This window comes from Clavelina lepadiformis, chromosome 7 (genome assembly GCF_947623445.1).
Source record: "Clavelina lepadiformis chromosome 7, kaClaLepa1.1, whole genome shotgun sequence".
In the NCBI taxonomy this organism is placed as follows: Eukaryota; Metazoa; Chordata; class Ascidiacea; order Aplousobranchia; family Clavelinidae; genus Clavelina; species Clavelina lepadiformis.
In genome coordinates, this window is record NC_135246.1 from 2145473 (window position 1) to 2163115 (window position 17643).

The window sequence follows — 17643 nt, forward strand, 5'->3', positions numbered from 1 at the left end:
AGCACGCTCATGTAGCAGAGGAAAACGATTTTTTCCTGAAATTTAAACCAATTCGTTGACAAGTTGCAAGAGCCGTTGTAACTAGGGTTGTTCCGTGAAGAAGATTATTCGGGTTCGTGCGAACCCGAATATCATGAAGGTCGACACGAACGAATCCCGAATCTATTCGTATTGGAACCAAACAATAAAGTTTCATCCAAAATTTGTCAATTCTTGCTTGTCACATGATGTAATCGATAAACAAATCGCTTTCTTTCGTAAAATAATGTTTAAAAACGATTGACAAAGCAAAATCGTTGGAAAAACGACCTTCATTGTAAGTATTGCTGACCGTAGTTTAGCTTTGTCGGGAAACTATATCATCATTTTTTACAAAAGTCAGTAAATTTATAAGTAATATTGTATTCGGGTTATCCCGAATCTTCCATAAAGGCGATATACGGCGAATCTATTCGGGTTTGGGTTCGTATCGACCCATCCTTAGTTATAAACTTATAACACATTCGCCGCCACTTGAAAATAAGCTAATTGGCGTTTTGAGCAAAGTAGTCCTAGCACAGCACTCACGTAAGGTCGAGAGACTAAGCAAGGTACATATCCGCCGTTCTTGACGTGCATTTTACATGCGTAGTACACTTCGGTGGCTGGATTTCCCCGGCATCGGTACATAGCGGGTACTTTCATCCAGAGGAAATAGAACGGGTTATTCTGGCTCTCGCACCATGGTCCCTTTGCGTCGAGTTCGCAAGTGACATCCTGAACATGAGAAGATCTTTAACAAGCATCAACAACTCTGGGAGCAAGTTTCAGTGACATTAAACTGGACGAAATACGGTCGAGGTGCAAAACACTCAGTTTTGTGCTGTCAGGGTTGAAATACACGCAAAGATGATCGAAAAGTTACTACTTTTTAAACTAACAAAATCCCAAAAAGAGTATGATAAAAAAAACAACGTTCCAGAATAGCTTTTTGGTGTTTATATTTGCAAGCCAATGGCCACTGAGACAAAATTAATAGCGTTACAGTAAACAGCTCGGTTGTCAATGCGATTTCCTTTGATAAAAGAATTTAACTCAGTGGTTCCCAACCTTTTTTGGTGTCGGGGCCGAATTTCAAACTTCATAGTACGTATGGAGCCGCATGAAAACACTCAAGTAATTATCACGAAAATATAGTTTATAATTTAGATCGTACTTAAAATTAACCTTAGAATTAGATCATACTTTGCAAAATGAGGTCGTAGAAAAACCATTTGTACACTGTAAAAAATAATCTTAAAATTGCATACATTTTTATTTTATTTTACATAAAAACATATGTAGATCTTTGTGACAGATAATTATGTGTTTTTTTACTAACACACTTCAGAATTTACAAAACATTTTCTGTTTTTTGATTTTTTTTTATGTATAACCATAAAACATATATTTGTTTGCAATTTTATGGTAAACTTATGTAACAGTACACTAAGAATAAAAATTAAAATTGATAAAAAAATACAGTATTTCAATAGAGTAAAGCAAATACAAATGTGGGCTCTATTTCTGTCATTAGGGCTGTAATACTAGGCTTATTGTGATTTATAAGATCGAAAACAAAACGATAATGAAAAAAATTTCTACCCAAACTACAACCACTTTTTGCAAATCCTTGACGTTCTTTTAAAAATTTCTTTAAGGTTAATTTGTATATTAACGTATTTATTCTATTTTTGTCCTGGAATGAAATATATCAAAAAGATAGCCTATGTAATTCATATTTTGTATGTAAACCATAGACCTAAACGTACCATGAAATGCTTCCACAGGTTTATAGTCTTGGTTAAACTCTATAAAATTGTATAAATAACCATTTTTTGAATTAAATTAACGTTTAAAGTTAATTTTTGTTTCCCTTTTTCCAAATTATGATTGTTCCAATTCTTCAGAAAAAAATGTTTAGATTTTTATGTTCTTTCTCTGAAAACTGCTGCTGCACGCAGCACGTGGCATGCGCCTATGAGTTCTGCTTTGGGTTTGGTCAGGTTTGATGCAAACTGCATTGTATCTAATAACAGAACTAGGCTAGGCTATATGAGGTTGTATACTTGTACCCAACTTAGGAATATACGAAGTTGTAAAACCATTAGGAGAACTTTGTTGCTCTAAATCTTGTAATTTGACTGACTATTTTCCACTGAATGCTTACAAGGTCAATAGATAAAGGTTTCTCATTTTAAAGCATGCGGTTATTTGAGCATTTCACATCTGCTTAAACACTACCAATTAGTGAATTATACACAACAGGTGTATATTTAAGGAGGCTTCAAACACCAAAAAATACCATGCAATATTTGTTAGTTTTATTATACAGTGAATTTATTAAAAGACTAGTTAGGCCTAGGCCTACTAGAAAAATCTTGCATGGGACTCTCTGAAATTTTGCTTGTCAATTTAGTATGCTTTGGACTACCATTTCGTAAAATGCAATCAAAAAACATGAATAAAACTTGTTTAACATAGGCGAAAAATCTAGAATTATTGGCCTAAAATCGGCTACCTAATTTGTCCTACTTTCATGCCATTTTTTAGCCTAATTCTGCACGCAACCTGGGACATTGAAGCATGCCAACTGCTAGGCCAGACGTAAGAGTCTAACAAAATCAGACAAATCTTTAATTTTAAGTGTTTGCTGCCTCCTTGGTGGTTTTGTTGTACATTGAAATTATGGCATACCATTTATTGTTTTATTTGCGAAACAAAACTCACTGTCATTAAGTTACTTTGAAAAGTTTACTAATATAAATGATTGACTGATGATAATATTTGTTTTCATTTTACGTTACGACTATTTTCATGATTAGTGTATGTACATTTTACGTTATATGAGATATGATTAGGTTTTTTAAATTATTTTACTGTAATATGGAATCACCTGCGGAAGACCTTAGTGGCAGTGAAAATGACAGATTCATTAGTGAAGCATTGCCAAATATTCATTTTATACATAAAAGCAAGTTACTGTCCACCGTTGCAAGTCTTGGTGTGGAAACTTTAGCTGATCTTTCTTTTCTAAAAGAGGAAAACTTAAGCATGCTTCAGCCAATCAAACGGCGCAAGCTATTGATCTACATTCATAGTAATGCGCATCTACAGAAAGTAATCAATGAAAATAAGCTTGACATTTACAAATTGAAAGAAGAGTGGCCTATACTTTTCGGAAAAGTCGGGATGATGGTACATTACAAGAGGCTTACCCAAGTTTCCTTAGATCAGTTTCAAATTATTGTTCAAAATCAACTGCAGCGATTGTTGCAGTTCATGCAAACACAACAGCTAAAAATGCAGATTTGCATAGAATTATCTTTGATATCAATTTGGCAAAAGAAAAGGTTGATGCAGATACAGATGTAGATATAATTGGTGTAGTAATTATGCTCTGTAAGTACTTCCATGAAGATCCAAATGAACTTTTGTTAAAGGTGAGCACCACTAATGTCGATACAGATGTCTAATTTATGAAAATAATTTGAAAGTTATGGTATACTGATATGTTGATTCGCAATCCAGTAAGAAACATTTGATTGTATAGGACTCATAATACACTAAAAATATTTTTCTTTGAAGGAAGATGAAGATGTGCCGTTGAACCCTTGCATTGTGGCACATGGTAATTAATTTGACTATTTTTGTGTGCTATCAGTTGTAGTGCATTATTGTACTGTACTTTGCCTTTTGTTAGGGCCAGATGTGTTAACCTCAAAAAGGTTTTACATTTTCGTTGACAAGAAGTGTGCTTTTGACTACATCAATTCTGCCCTTGAAGCTGTCACCTTACCATCTGCATGCTACTACGTGTTTAATGTAAGGTATCCTGAAGAACTAAGCGCGACTCTGGAATTACTAAAAGGTTAGTTCACGAGTATCTGTACCTTGTCACCATTGTTATTGTAAGCAGTAGCGGATATTTGTTTGTTGTTTCTACTGTTTATTTAAAAAATAGAATGCATTTTTGCTTGTTGACATCAAAGTCTTTTTTGCTTTCAGAAATTTTGCTAATATTGACCCACTACATGGGAGCAAAACTAAGCATCATGGCCAAAAAGCACGGAAAAAAGGAATTAATGGCAAACTGCTATCTTTCTACAACGCAATAAATAACTTCGAAGTACTTGTGTAAGAATAGTTGTGACCAGACATTTCTGTCAAGTATTTCTGTTTTACTTGACATTTTTTCTTCGAGGACAATGTTGTTATTTGCATGTGATTTATACAGTTATAAAATTGATTAGTCTGATGTAAAGTAGTTTGACCGCATTTTGTTTCATCGAAATGTGCATAACTATGTGTTTAAATGTGGTGCTGATGACTGCAACGCAAGCTTCAGGAAGTATAATTCACTTGTGTCTTACTACAAAAGAAAGCATAAAACAAAACCATATCAAAGAACTTTTACTGAATCTGACATTTCTTGTAATTTGTATAAACGTGCACAGCCTGATTGTACTCTGAAATTTTTGAGTAACCAACTGTACAATATTGTAAAACATGTCAAGTGTCATATTTTCAATGGTGGAGTAATTAACTGTCCGTATCACCACTGTCATGCAAAGTAAAGTAAATAAAAGTAATTGTAAATAAAAGGCGGGTGATTGCTAGATTTACTTTTAATAAAGTAATGATTTTTGCATTAATACAGCTAATTATATGTAGAAAACATGTTTATAGGATCTGTAATAAACATACTACCATTAATATTTTAACAGTCTTATGCGTTAATTTACATAACGCGTTGTTTTCGGAAAAAACAAATTGCTTTGTGTAAAAGCACTTTACATCTTTTGAATATAAAAATACATAATTTTGTATGGCGACACTGCTGCCATACATTTAGATGTAAACAAGAAAAAATTTTTTTTACAGTGTACGACGTTGGCAACTCAATAAAGCGATCTGTGGTAACCTAAATCTACAGAAATCCCGTCAAGTTTTACAACAGCATGCAAATATATGCACGATAAATGACCATTGACAAAACTAGGCCATAAAAGCAATTAACCCAGAAAGCTTTCAAAATCTAATCTTGCTTTTAGCGACCTGCTGCGAGCATGTATCGGTCTTTGAGCGTGAAAATTAACTTTTTAAATTCTCGGCAGTTCCAAAGCGGCCAACTTGACTGGATGTTGTCAATATGTCATTTCATAAACATAACGCGTTTTGCACTTCATATACTTCATTCACTGGGCTGTTATTTTTCCAAAATGATTTAAATAAATAACATACCATGTTCTTAAAAAGGAGATAGCCGAAGTACATGAAGATTGCTTCCATTACTAAACGGAAGACGATGCTGACGTAATAAGCGTAGTGGATTTTGTTGGTGTATGGGATCTGGAAAACGAGGAGGAAATATTTTAAAATAGAAAACCAATTTTTTCCCTGAGCAAGTGAAAAATGTTTTACCTCTTTCAATTCGTTGCCGGAATAAATTCGACGCACTTTCACGTGACCAACACTCTTTCGTCTTTTAGACATTTTCTTGAAATCTCTTTCCTTATCTGGGTTGGTCTATAAGAAAACACGGTATTCACGTAAGCCACTAAAGCGCTATACGAAGCGGACAATTGTTACATCTCAAGTTATTTCTCAAGAACTTCATTTATGTTTTACTTTTTTTCGGCTAGTAATGACAGGCTGTCTCGGTCATAGTCGACATAACATGACGATCTTGCGTTACGAATCATTACGCTCAACAGAAGTGTCTACGCAAAGCAGATCACGTCGACGTCATAACACTCACGGGGAGCATGTGGTCTGCCTCTCCATCTTTCATCAACCTCAATTTCTCCTCAGATGTCTTAAGCTTTTGAATCTCTCCGGACATATACATGGAGTAGAAATGGAAGAAAACAGTCGGCGTGGCGACTGCTAAAAGCTGATAAGACAGCCTGGCCTTGCCAAAGAAATTATTGCTATGAAATGATATCGCATACTTGTCAGATATATTTTCCAAATTTAACGAATTGAACCTATTCCTTCAGGGTAACGAGGTAAATCGAATCAAGGTAAAATCAGCACTGTGTGGATTCAAAAATAAGCTTGCGTTGTATGGGCGAAATTTAGCTAGACGCAATTCTTCCAGTTTTCCAGCTTGCAACAACTTGATATCAGCGACAAAGGTATTTCTAATGTTGATGTTGAGACATACAGCAAGTATATTCAGGAATTGCATGAAGACATGGAAGTTCGGTTTCAGGATGTAATACAATTGGAGATTCCTGACTGGATAATCGACCCATTCATTGATATTTCCAAGCAAGGGATTCTTGAAAAATGATTTTGAACGCAAACAAAAATTCCGTATCTCCTATCAATCATTTTGGCTGCAACGTGAAATTAAAGTGAAATATCCTCACGTGTGGGACCGGGTAAAAATTTTCTTCATTGCGTTTCCCAGCTTAAACTTAGTAGAGCGGTCTACTATACAAAGGCATCCTGTAGCTGTATACTAGACCCCATATTTACACATAGTCCATGACTTCCTAATTAAATAACCAAAATGCTTCTTGGAGATGAAAGAAAGATGCCGAAGTTTTCGAACTGTTTTGTGTGTACATGTGACTCTTTCCTCATATCCGCTATTTAAGCTTTTCCTAAAATCGTCCATGGACGCTTACGCAAAAATCGTCCATTTTCAACCGTCCATGGACGATCCGCGGATTGCGTCGTGTCCAGCCAAGGTTGCCACTCGTAGGGATTTTACCCTACGGTAGGGTTTTTTGGCCCCTTGTAGGGTGTAGGGCAGTGGTTCTTAACCTTTTTTCCCCCAGCGCCCCTTTTCAGAGGTTTCCATAGTCCGCTGCCCACCATAATGAAAGGGCTGTGTTAAAAATGATGAGTATTTAATGAAAAGACCGGCTTAATCACCAATCCGGTTGCCTTGTATTTGGGAGAAGCGATATTATTTAATATATTAATAAGAGTAATAATAACAGTAATAATAATAACAGAAATAATAAGAGAATGGTTGATATAGAAAAATACACATTAATAAAGCATGAAAAATGTATTTAATGGCTACCTTGGGCCTGGTGAGAACTTGCCAACTTAAGTATATCAGCCTTTGCAATTTTTTTGGAATTTTACGATTCGACTAGAAGAGCCACAAAAAACATGCTGGTGAGCCGCAGTTTGACCACCACTGGCCTATACAAAGCAAGAGTATACATTGATCTTGATCTAACAGAACCACTAAAGCAAATTTGCAGTGAGGCAAATATCGTTACACCTTCTGAATATAACGCCCCCTATAGTGCCCCTTGAGTATTTCCGCCCCTCTAAAAATCAAAAGCGCCCCCTAGGGGACGGTAGCGCCCAGGTTAAGAACCACTGGTGTAGGGTGACCCTACGGGTTTTTCACCTTTATTCATGGGTTTCCTTTTGTTAAAAGTAAAATAAAAATAAATTCAAGTAATAAATTTACTGAATAATGACAAAAACATAGTCTAAATCAGGGGTGGCCAAACTGCGGCTCTCGAGCCGCATGCGGCTCTTTAATGAATTAGCATTGTTGAATTAGACATGCATTTTCCCGGTCTAGACGAGTTGTTTGATCAGATTATGAAACAATGCGTTCTATCTCATGCAGTAACAATGGACTCATTGTAGTAACAATGGACACTTTAGTTAAGTAAATTGTCAGATTGAAGCTGTACGTCAGGGCTGACCTAGTTTTAAGTCTTGGTTATGGTTATACTAATAATAGTAAATTGCAAAAAGAGTTGGAGAAGCCCAGCAGGTGGAGACTGGAGAGTGAGACAGCAGATGAGCAGAATCAGCAGATTGAACAGACAGGAATCAAGTGATCTTGTTTTGTACATTTACGACTTTGTGTTGCGCGCGCATTGCGATGCATAGGATATCCAATTATATCCATGCATCTTTGCAACAAGAATGTTGCAGTGGGCTTATGAAGTTGTCTAATTTGTCATGGACTGTGGAAAGGAGTAGGCGGTGTGTACTATGTTAGTTTGCTTATGCCTCAAGGCATGTAGTGTCGGTGCAGAGTAGACCATTTTTAAGCTGAACTTAAACAAAACCAAACTGCGAAACCATCTTGGTGTAAATACTCTTGAAGCAATTATAAAAGTGAGTGAGAAATTTTCTGATAATTTTGACGTCACACCAAGACTAGCTTGGCTGCATGCAAATGCTAGACGATCATATATGAATAAATATTGTGCTGATGATCGTGTTGCTGCGGAAGAGGTGGAATTTATGGACAATGATGATTTTCCTTTTTGTTTTTGATCTCAGAAGATCACTGCCTAATTAGTTTCTTAGACAACTTTGTGATTTATGTTCATAAATGTTTGTCATTTGATAATGGTATAGTAACTGTGGGTATGATACACTGTGTTAACTAGCCTATTTGCACGTATGATACGGTAACTAGCTTATTTGTTGTAATTTATCATTTCCGTGATTTTAACACTATGAGTCTATGACAAGTGCTTCAATGTTTTGCAGACAGTATTCCACTAACTGTAAAATTAATATTGCAATTGTTTAATGTTTTTGTGATGTTAGTTATGACATTTGGCAGTCTGATGTACTTGTAAAGGAATGTTTCGTACTGTGAGTTGTTTACTGTGATGCTGTATCGTACTGTGAGTTGTTTTATTTTTTTTTAAATATTTTTTGGGTTAGAAGATGTCTTATGTTGGGCTTGCTTTAGTTTGATAGAGTTTGCTTGGTGTATATAGGGTATGATAACATGTATGGCTCAGCTTTACCACTAAAATTCAGAAAATTGAGGTAAGATAACCCTGGTGGTTTATATTCTGACTTAGTTGTTGATCTGCTAATATTGCTCTTGTTATAAATTCAACATTACTGATATATTCAATTAGTGGAAACACAAACGTCAGTAAATGTTGAACTACTTTAGTTCTGGTGCTTTTGAACTGAAACTAAAGTAGTTATAAAGTGCCATAAAACTGCCAAAATTTCTTTTTTTTTGTTCGAACTGCGTAGGGAGATGCAGGGTTTTTTTAGGTGTGCTGGTAGGGTTAATTTCTTTTTTTGAGTGGCAACACTGTGTCCAGCTTTTACCCAGTGCCGTACATGTGCACATTTCAGGTCTAGTATAAAAGTGCACAGCCACAGATTACCTTTGTATAGGCCTACTAGACCCAAGCTACTTAAATTGTTATGTCGTCTGGTTGTGCCCATGTATGCTAGACCGTAAGTATGAGCATGAATAATATATGACAAGGTAGTAGTAGTACTTGTATAGTGTATAGGAAATAGTAGTTTACAAGAAAACTCAATTGAGAAATGTCTTTTAATTGTATAAACGTGCCTGTTTGTATTGAATACATTTTGATTGTGTGAACAGGCGTGATTATAATTTATACTGTAAGTGCATAAAGAAAGCATTTAGTGGCCGTTGAATGCAATCTCTGTCGTCGCTATTTGATGGTATCACATTGGCAATTAAGGGGAAAAAATGTACCGAATTAGCATGTACGTTTGCCTTGTCGATTTTCATTTCAAATTCAGGTTAGGGAATTTATATGCAAACTTTAGGCTGGCAAGAATGCACCTTCTGTATAGTCAGATGGAGCCTAGCGACACAAGTCCAAATTAAGATAGTGACTTCGTTGCACTAAATTTGATGTAGAAGACTTAAATGCCTTCATTACACCTCATAAAACCGAGCCAGCAAACCATCTTTCAGTGTTTCCCACTACTCTAAGTTTGCCGTATGCATAAACTCATTTCAGTATAATGAATACGTGTACCATTGTGTTAGTACCTGTTTGCATAATTCGGCAGTTTTTCATAATCCCCTATCTGAGCTACTACAGGTTAGCATTTAGAAAAGCTACAGCTACATTTAGCAAGGTTTCAATGTATATAATATATCATCTTTGGTTGATTCATTCCTAAACTATGAAACAGAAAATAGTAATCTAAATATGTTGCTAAGAACTTTTAAGAAAAAACGAAAGTGCATTTGTACTGTTTTATAAGTGACTAGTAAACATCCACCAGCCGTGGGTTGGTCACTTGTGCAACAAGCATTCCACTGTATAATTTATTGTTTGATGATGCCCAGCTAACAGTACTTAGGTTTCAAAAACATTATTTAACACAGTAACAATGTCATGAAAAGTAGTTTTAAGCAAGTACAGATTCATCATTTGCTTAGGAGATGTTTCTCTAATCAAAACGATGAAAAACAATTTATCAGCCAAATTAAGCAGCACACTGTTGCATCTCGGCGGCATCTTGTCCCAGAGATACAGCTTTATGTTGTTACTCCAGAATGTGCTCACTGGAATTTACCAGAGAAATATTGTGCTTTTAAGGATCCTTTATTGGCATTTTTCTGGCCAGGTGGGCAAGTTGTAACATGATGGGTTATGGATAACCCCGACTTCATTAAAAAGTAAGGTACGATATTTATCAAGTAAGTTAATTTCCGCTTGTGACCAAATGCATTCAATCTGTTTAACGGTTCTTGTCAAGTAACAGTACATCATAATTTGCTTGAATAAAGTAGTATTAATTTGTCATTACTTATAGTAATGCCAAAAAATGTAACCAAGCAGTTAACTGGGTTAATAAAAAATGAATGTTGCTATGCAAAGCAAACTCGTTAAGTATATATTATATAGAAGTTAACTGCCCTAGCGCTTCTGGTGATCACTGAAGTGATTTGTGATCATTACAGGCAATTTCTGATTGTGTATGTAAAAGTGATAGTGGTTTATTCCATCGTACGGATAGTGCTGGATATTGGAAATGGCTGCGGAGCTACAGCAATAGCATGCTTCATGCAAGGAGCTCATTGCGTCCTTGCCAATGATATTGATTCTGCTGCAGCTGAAGCCTTAAAGTTAAATTTTTCGCTTAACTGTCCTGACACTGCAATCAACAGCGGTGATGTGTTACGTAGTGGCTTTAATGGTTTCTACAACTGATTTTCTGTGTGATTCATTGAGAAATGACTCCGGTAATAGCTCCATCCTTTCCCAGTTTACGTGGGATTTTATTATTCTCGGAGATATGTTTTATGATGAGCACATGACAAAGGCGTTAAAAGATTTTTTGGGCCGGGCAAAGTCTCCAGCAACCAGGATAATTTTAGGTGACCCGAAGGATAATTTAGGGTGACCCACTTTTTGAACTCATTTAACAATCTTAGAATTTTACAAAAATATGAGTTAACGAAACAACGTATCCTTGAAAATTATGGGCATACCACAGCGTTAGTTATGGAAGTTTGTGAAACCAAAACAGTTTAATAATAATCAAATTCTCAAGTTGCTTAAGATTCAATTTAACCAGTTTGTGATGATTTTGTTTTGTCATAAATTTGCTGCTGCTGTTGTTTTCTAATAAAATAAAGCCTTGCATTGCTATTTGAGTGTAATAATATTTGTTCTGTTTGTTTCCTTTTTGGTATACAGAGTTATGCCTGTTTAGAACTGTTTTGTATTTAAGAATACTATCATGCCACCAAACAAAGGAAAGTGGAAGAAAAAAGAACCGCCCTCTGGTTCAAAAGCTTATCTTTTTTTATAGATTTGTTTCCATTCAGTATTTAAAAAAATATAATATATTTGAAAGCTTAAAGGCAATCGTTTTTTTTGTAAGTGTTGGGCATTGATCAAAGTTGTTTTAGTGAAATAAATGTTTGATGATATTTCAGCTCCTAAACCAGACTCTAGTGATCACAATGGTGAAACTGATGATAGCCAAACGAAAACATCACATGACGATGGTACTAAATACAGCTTACAATTAAATAAATACTGTAGTGCATTCTAGAGTATTATTGCATCACAAATAGGATTGAGTGCACAAGTCAGTTCCTATGTTTACAGTATTTATGTGATATGTAGATACGAATATCTTGCTTTGACTATTTGTTGTTCAACAGCTGCCAGTGAAAAAGAAGTACATCCCAAAGCAGATGTGAATAATTCTTTTGATGATCATAACAATTCTGGTGATTGTGCTTCAGATGAAAAGATTGTTAAGCCAGCAAATCTCAAGAGCTGTGGTACAGTATACACATTTTATACAGTTTCATCATTATACAAGATACTTTGTTTGCAGTGATTAGGTATTTCTGCCTTATCCAAGTAGTAGCCATAGTAAGTGACCATATAGTTTCAATCAGTTTTATGGTTTAAAACAAAAAGTTATAACAATTCATATTGTGATATATTCTGATACCAGTTTTTTTCCCAGTGAAGTAAGTATATATGATAAACTTTTACTCTAAATTATTTTATTTTTTTATTAATCTTTTATGACACAGCATTCCTAATTTGGCTCCAAGTATTTTGTCTTCTGTATTGTTTATTGCTATCAAGGATTCCTCAATATGAATTGGCGCAGCTAGCTGTTTTGATAAATTGTACCTTTTACAATACATGATAAAAATTGATAACATGCTCATGTAACCACGTTAAACCAGTTTCCCAGCACGATCATCTTCTCATTGAAAAGTCATGGATTTCAGTGTTAGTATTTGTTCAATGCCAATTCTTCTTTGTTATAATATAACCGTGGCTGTGGCTTGTTCTTGCAAGTAAGCTTAAACAGACATTTTTGCTGACAACACATCTGGGACTAAGACGATATAAATATTGAAAGTTGAACAGTCATCAAGAAATTTCTATTCATTAATTATCAAGCTCATACATGGCTGCAACTGAATTCCAAAAAAACAACTCTATTTTATGTTCATCAGATGTAGTCCTAGAAGCATGCCTTTTTACAAAAATTGTATTCTGAGCATGATATAAAACTACATTCGATGAAAATGTTCTGGTTCGCGAATTCTAAAGCCTGACAGAATTCGGTGCTACCTCTTACTTTGCATTGTATTCAGGCCCACTGTGGTCGTCCATAGTGGTATCACTTTCCAGGGTTCCAGTTATAAGTCATATAGCAGCGTCACTGCCTTATGATTCATCTCAAACGAATTTAAGCCTAACCCCTACAGAAAACCAGGAGTGGAGCCCGTAAGGTGGTAAGATAGGTTTTTCCCGCCGGCAGTTCCACCAGCCAAGTCAACACCAGACTTCAAGCCTCGCTCTGTTTTGGGCTTTAGCAACAATGCTGAGAGAAGACCCCGATGTTTAAGCTACTCAGAATCTCCATGCTTTCCACCCCAGGCTAGTACTCCGGAAAGTACGCTCCAAGCCCATTTCTGTGTGGATAAAAAAACAGGAGCCGGCAGTTACAGGTTATAAGCTACCAAGTGGCAGAGAGCACCACGGGTCAACTCCTAATATAGATGACCATCCTTAGACCTGTTGGTTGGCTATAACTACTTTTTATCTTCTTCGTCGTTTGAGCGTTTCTTCTTTCCCCAACTAGATTTCTGGGCATGAGGTCATCAGCCATGTGATCGTGTCTTCGTCCAGTGTTTTCAGACCACGCACACCGTGTGGGGGCTGATGGATTGGGCAGCCAAGCTTTCTCCGTCGTTGTTGGTTGTGTTGTAGGCCCAGTCCGTGTGGTGGCTGTTGAAGTCGCCGACGTAGAGGCTTGGGTGGGGAAACACTGGTATGGCTGATGGTGTAAGTTGCAAGGGTGGGGGCTTGTAGATATTGATGATCTTGTAGTCTGTTATGTCTACACAAAGCCGATTGAGCTGGGGATTGGTCTTCTAGGGTCCAGCTCAGTTGATCGTGGACAAACGTGGTGAGGCCGTGTTTCCTGCTGAGGATTGCGCCTGCGAGTTTGAAGTTGGTTATTACTAACTTATCCATTGATGTGCACTTATCCAAGAGGTTACTTTGATTGATTTTCTGAACTCTTTATTCGGATTTTGGCTTTTCCGATCCTTATCTGTGATTAGGCTGACGTCATGGTTATGTTTTGCTTGCCTTTGATAGGTGTTGCTTGCTTACTCTTAAGTCAATTGCATTGTTTGGTGCATTTGTAAATTTTAAGTGTACCTAACCTGCCAAGACCACCTACCTAACTAAACGTAGAATACCCTGGGCCATTGTTTTAATCGTTGTAGTTAAAGCATTTTGACAGTTTTCTGATTGTTCCCAAGTTTAAAGTATTTTGTTTTGCTGAAACTTTTTTGGATTTAATGGTGATGGAGAATAACAAGCAAATACACTGACAAACTTAACATTCATTAGCACCAGATATTTTAACGTCTAACTTTTAATCAGAAGGTAATGCTTAAATAACACAAGTACTGTTTTGTTATTGTGATGTGCAACAGGTCCAAATGCCTTCTGTTACTGCATACTGTTACTCATACAAATAACGGCAAAAATTGTCAGACATATTACATGTAGACTCTGCCCTTTTTGCATTAATGTCATGTTGTTCCACGTTTGAATCCCGCAGTGAAACCTATTTATTATTACAAACCAGTTTTAAGGTGAAGCCATCTTCTCATTCTGGGTGTAAATAATCTGATACGTTACCACTCATGTTAAAACTATTTTTGTGTATTTTTGGCAAAACAATTACGTAATTTTACAAAACAAACAAAATAAATTTAGTGTTTTAGGCTTTTCTCGTTCTTACACAACTGATGTTTTACGTTTATTAATTTTTTATTTCAATACCGGATTCATTAACTTATTTAACTTGCTGAATCAAACCTTTGTGTTATTGCAGATCTATCTATTGAACAAAATGAATCGTACAATGAAAAAGAGGAAGACAGTCAAGGACGCAGTAAATTTAAAATAGAGCGTCGACGAGGGATACATGAAAGTCGTAATATTCTTAACTTGCATACAAGTTATTATCTTAAATAAGTCCAAATAACTGTTCGTCTGATGTGTCTGTGACTCATGGTCCAACTAATACTCCTAAACATGTATTAGAGCCAGGGCAACCAACATCGCCAGAAATTGAGAAAAAAACAATTGATCACAAATCGCTGATTCGGTCACAAATTGCTGATGCACCAAAGACTGAACAAAATAGTTTTAAGCTGCTAAACCTTTCTGCAGCAAGAGTAGTGGCACTGACAGTGGTACTGGCAGTGGCATTTTCTGCTGTCATGTGGTGTGACCTGAACCCTGACCATTCCGCTGAAGCTTCATCTAGGTTGGAAATGTATCACAAGGAAATGGAATTTGTAAACACTAATTTCCCCTCTCAGCAGAAAAGGTTGTGGCAGACTATTTCGTGAGTTCCATTACTTTCATGTTTTTGTTTTATTAGAAGCCAGATGAATCACTCGTATTTACAATGTACGTTATTTGAGCTTAAAACGCTTGGTTATTTTTTATGAAAGACATTCATTTTACTGATGCAAACTGTTGCATAAAAAATTGTATCAGAAACTTGTTTACAGTTACTTGGACTTTACTTTCAATTTGGTTTTACTTTGTCATTTAGGGTTGCATTTTCAGACCATTTAAACACCACACAGCCCAAACAACCTGCTATTTTGTTGTTGGCGTCGGCCGAAAATGCGAATCCAACTGCTGAGTGTCTGGCTCAAAAAATTTCAAACGCATTTTCCAAACAATGCACTTACCAAGATGCAAAAGTAATCAAAGCACATTTGATAATGTTATGGAGCATTGTATTTGCTTTATTTAACTTCTTTTTCCAGTTAGTTTACAGGTGCTATGGTCAATTTTAATTTAATTAAGATTAATGTTGTTTGTGCAACAGCTGTCAGGTTTTGAACTCAACTCTAAATCTGAACGAGCAAAGTATGATTTGGATAAGAAAATATCAGGTTATTTCGAGAAGGGCGCATGTTCTGTTGTGATATCAAGACTAGAAACAATTCCTGCCTTTGCAACAACGACATTTTATCAATTTTGCGATAACGATAACGCTCCTTATAAAAACGTATCAATCATATTTACAGTGCAGGTAATAGCCGTCTATTGATTAACAAACACCTACATTTAGTTGCCGACCTTTTTCACACTAGAACCACATAAGCTATTACGTAAATTGCATACTTACATCTTGGTTAGGTGGAAGCGACTTTTCTGGAAAGGAATCCTGACGCTTTGTCGAATCTTCCGCCCAAATTGTGGGATCAAGTCGTCAATGATTTTCTTTGGCGCTCACTCCATTCTCGTGATCCGGATCGTATGACGGAGAACATGATTAGCGGGTTGATGTCCCGAATCACTCCATCTGTGGTGTGGGTGGATGAAGAAGAAAATCTTCGCTGTTGATGACGACTCACAACGATTCCTTTAGCTTCAAAATAAATTGTTTTTGACGCTGCGTTAAATTTCAGTCGTCGATCCAATTTTGTACTTTTTGTAATTTCTAGCCTCTGCCACATACAAAGTGTACATTAGAATAAAACATGTACTTATCAAGCTCAGTTATGGACAGTATTGCCAAACTGAGTTATGGCAGTAATTAGTATTTTGTTAGAACTGTGTTTAGCAGTATTTATGTTGCATACTTGTTGTGGTACGGTAGATACATTTCTCTTGAGATTTTCAGTATTATTTTCAAGTGTAATCTTTCTGTGAGCTGCAGTTATATTTCTTCAAGCGCGTCTGCTAAAATGTCGAAACATAGTTCTTCCGTGTGATAATGGCAAAATACCTCTTCAGTGATATTTTTTATTTGGGTTTAGTTTTAATCTAAAGAAGGGAGACATGTAGTGTATTGAAGTGCTATCTTTATTGTATTGTCTTATAATGTCTGTGTTGGATCGCTTTATAGAATTCAGTCTTTATAGAATCGTGTTTGTGACCAGCGTGCTTATGATGGATGCAATACAAAAGTAATACAAAACACGACATTTATGACCGAACAGGTCTGTTTCTAACTGTAAGATATGTGTTCATTAAGTAATCTTTGTATTAACAATGTCATTGCTGCACAACTTAATTTGATGTTATAGGCTACCTTCACTTTGCCGTATAAAACTTACCTACACCGGGCTGTATATAAGTTAATTACAATTCAACCTAAACTACACTTTTTTTCTATGATGTATGAACAGAACTGCATTAATTTTGGACGTAATTTTTTATTTTTGGTCACCTGTTAGATGCTCAGCTTTATAAATTCACTGCTTACTAAATTGAAAAAGTTCTAGTTCCACTGTGGACTTACATAAGCAACTAGACTGTAGTGCAGTGGTTCAGTGTACCATGCATACATTCATTGATCCGTCCATTAACTGACACGTCGAAAAGTTTACAAATCACCATTCTATTGTTATTGGCATTTAAATCCATTCAATTTGGCCTGTAATGATAATAACAGTGGCTAAAAATTAAACATACAACTAAAAATGTTGATAGGCAATGAACTTTATATTACTTGCTCACACAGAAATAAATAGTTCCGTTTATCGGTCTCTGGCTACATTCATAAGCATTTTATACAGATCTAAGGCTTCAGTGCAACAAGATGGCACTCCTTTACCAAGTTCAGATGCAGCATAATCAAAATATTCTTGACAGTCTTCAGTTGCTTGTGATATTTCAGCCAACACCAAACTAATGTTCTGTGGTGCAACGTTTCTTAATAAGCCTGAAATTCCTCCATACCTTTCTGGCATGGAATATAGTAAATCTGGCCGTCCTGCAATTACATTATGTCGAGAGTTTCTTGTTCGGTGAGTATTCCAGTGGTCGTTGAAAAAATCTAAGTCAGTTTGAATTA

At 36.0% G+C, this 17643-nt stretch overlaps 3 protein-coding genes across 4 annotated transcripts; 2 read left to right on the forward strand and 1 right to left on the reverse strand.

The window, feature by feature from the left end:
* Window positions 1–492: 492 nt before the first annotated feature.
* Window positions 493–5893, reverse strand: LOC143465201 (uncharacterized). The gene is made up of 4 exons (XM_076963391.1): window positions 5780–5893; window positions 5443–5547; window positions 5263–5370; window positions 493–756 (listed from the first exon to the last, which is right to left on the reverse strand). The coding sequence occupies exons 1-4, from the start codon at window positions 5867–5869 to the stop codon at window positions 493–495; spliced, it is 567 nt and encodes a 188-aa protein (XP_076819506.1). The 5' UTR covers window positions 5870–5893.
* Window positions 1995–4372, forward strand: LOC143466026 (uncharacterized). The gene is made up of 4 exons (XM_076964600.1): window positions 1995–3461; window positions 3607–3649; window positions 3722–3889; window positions 4027–4372. The coding sequence occupies exons 1-4, from the start codon at window positions 3414–3416 to the stop codon at window positions 4134–4136; spliced, it is 369 nt and encodes a 122-aa protein (XP_076820715.1). The 5' UTR covers window positions 1995–3413; the 3' UTR covers window positions 4137–4372.
* A 2256-nt stretch (window positions 5894–8149) lies between the features above and the next one.
* Window positions 8150–16766, forward strand: LOC143464985 (torsin-1A-interacting protein 1-like). Of its 2 annotated transcripts, none has more exons than XM_076963077.1 (8): window positions 8150–11548; window positions 11702–11773; window positions 11933–12055; window positions 14653–14754; window positions 14865–15171; window positions 15385–15538; window positions 15667–15873; window positions 15981–16766. In XM_076963077.1, the coding sequence occupies exons 1-8, from the start codon at window positions 11503–11505 to the stop codon at window positions 16185–16187; spliced, it is 1218 nt and encodes a 405-aa protein (XP_076819192.1). In that variant the 5' UTR covers window positions 8150–11502; the 3' UTR covers window positions 16188–16766. The 2 variants fall into 2 exon arrangements, with proteins under 2 accessions (XP_076819192.1, XP_076819194.1); XM_076963079.1 differs by having other exon boundaries at window positions 14653–14751.
* The last annotated feature ends 877 nt before the right edge of the window (window positions 16767–17643 follow it).

Bases quoted from the DNA above. Each gene is read 5' to 3' on its own strand.
- LOC143465201 (XM_076963391.1), bottom strand. From the start codon at position 5,869: ATGTATATGTCCGGAGAGATTCAAAAGCTTAAGACATCTGAGGAGAAA. The intron at 5,371-5,442 runs GTAAAACATTTT...CTCGTTTTCCAG, and splicing joins CCGGCAACGAATTGAAAGAG to ATCCCATACACCAACAAAAT. The intron at 757-5,262 runs GTATGTTATTTA...TCTCATGTTCAG, and splicing joins ATCTCCTTTTTAAGAACATG to GATGTCACTTGCGAACTCGA.
- LOC143464985 (XM_076963077.1), top strand. From the start codon at position 11,503: ATGCCACCAAACAAAGGAAAGTGGAAGAAAAAAGAACCGCCCTCTG. The intron at 11,549-11,701 runs GTTCAAAAGCTT...ATGATATTTCAG, and splicing joins GAAAAAAGAACCGCCCTCTG to CTCCTAAACCAGACTCTAGT. The intron at 15,172-15,384 runs GTGAGTTCCATT...TTTGTCATTTAG, and splicing joins AGGTTGTGGCAGACTATTTC to GGTTGCATTTTCAGACCATT.
- LOC143466026 (XM_076964600.1), top strand. From the start codon at position 3,414: ATGCTCTGTAAGTACTTCCATGAAGATCCAAATGAACTTTTGTTAAAG. The intron at 3,462-3,606 runs GTGAGCACCACT...TTTTCTTTGAAG, and splicing joins CAAATGAACTTTTGTTAAAG to GAAGATGAAGATGTGCCGTT. The intron at 3,650-3,721 runs GTAATTAATTTG...GCCTTTTGTTAG, and splicing joins CCCTTGCATTGTGGCACATG to GGCCAGATGTGTTAACCTCA.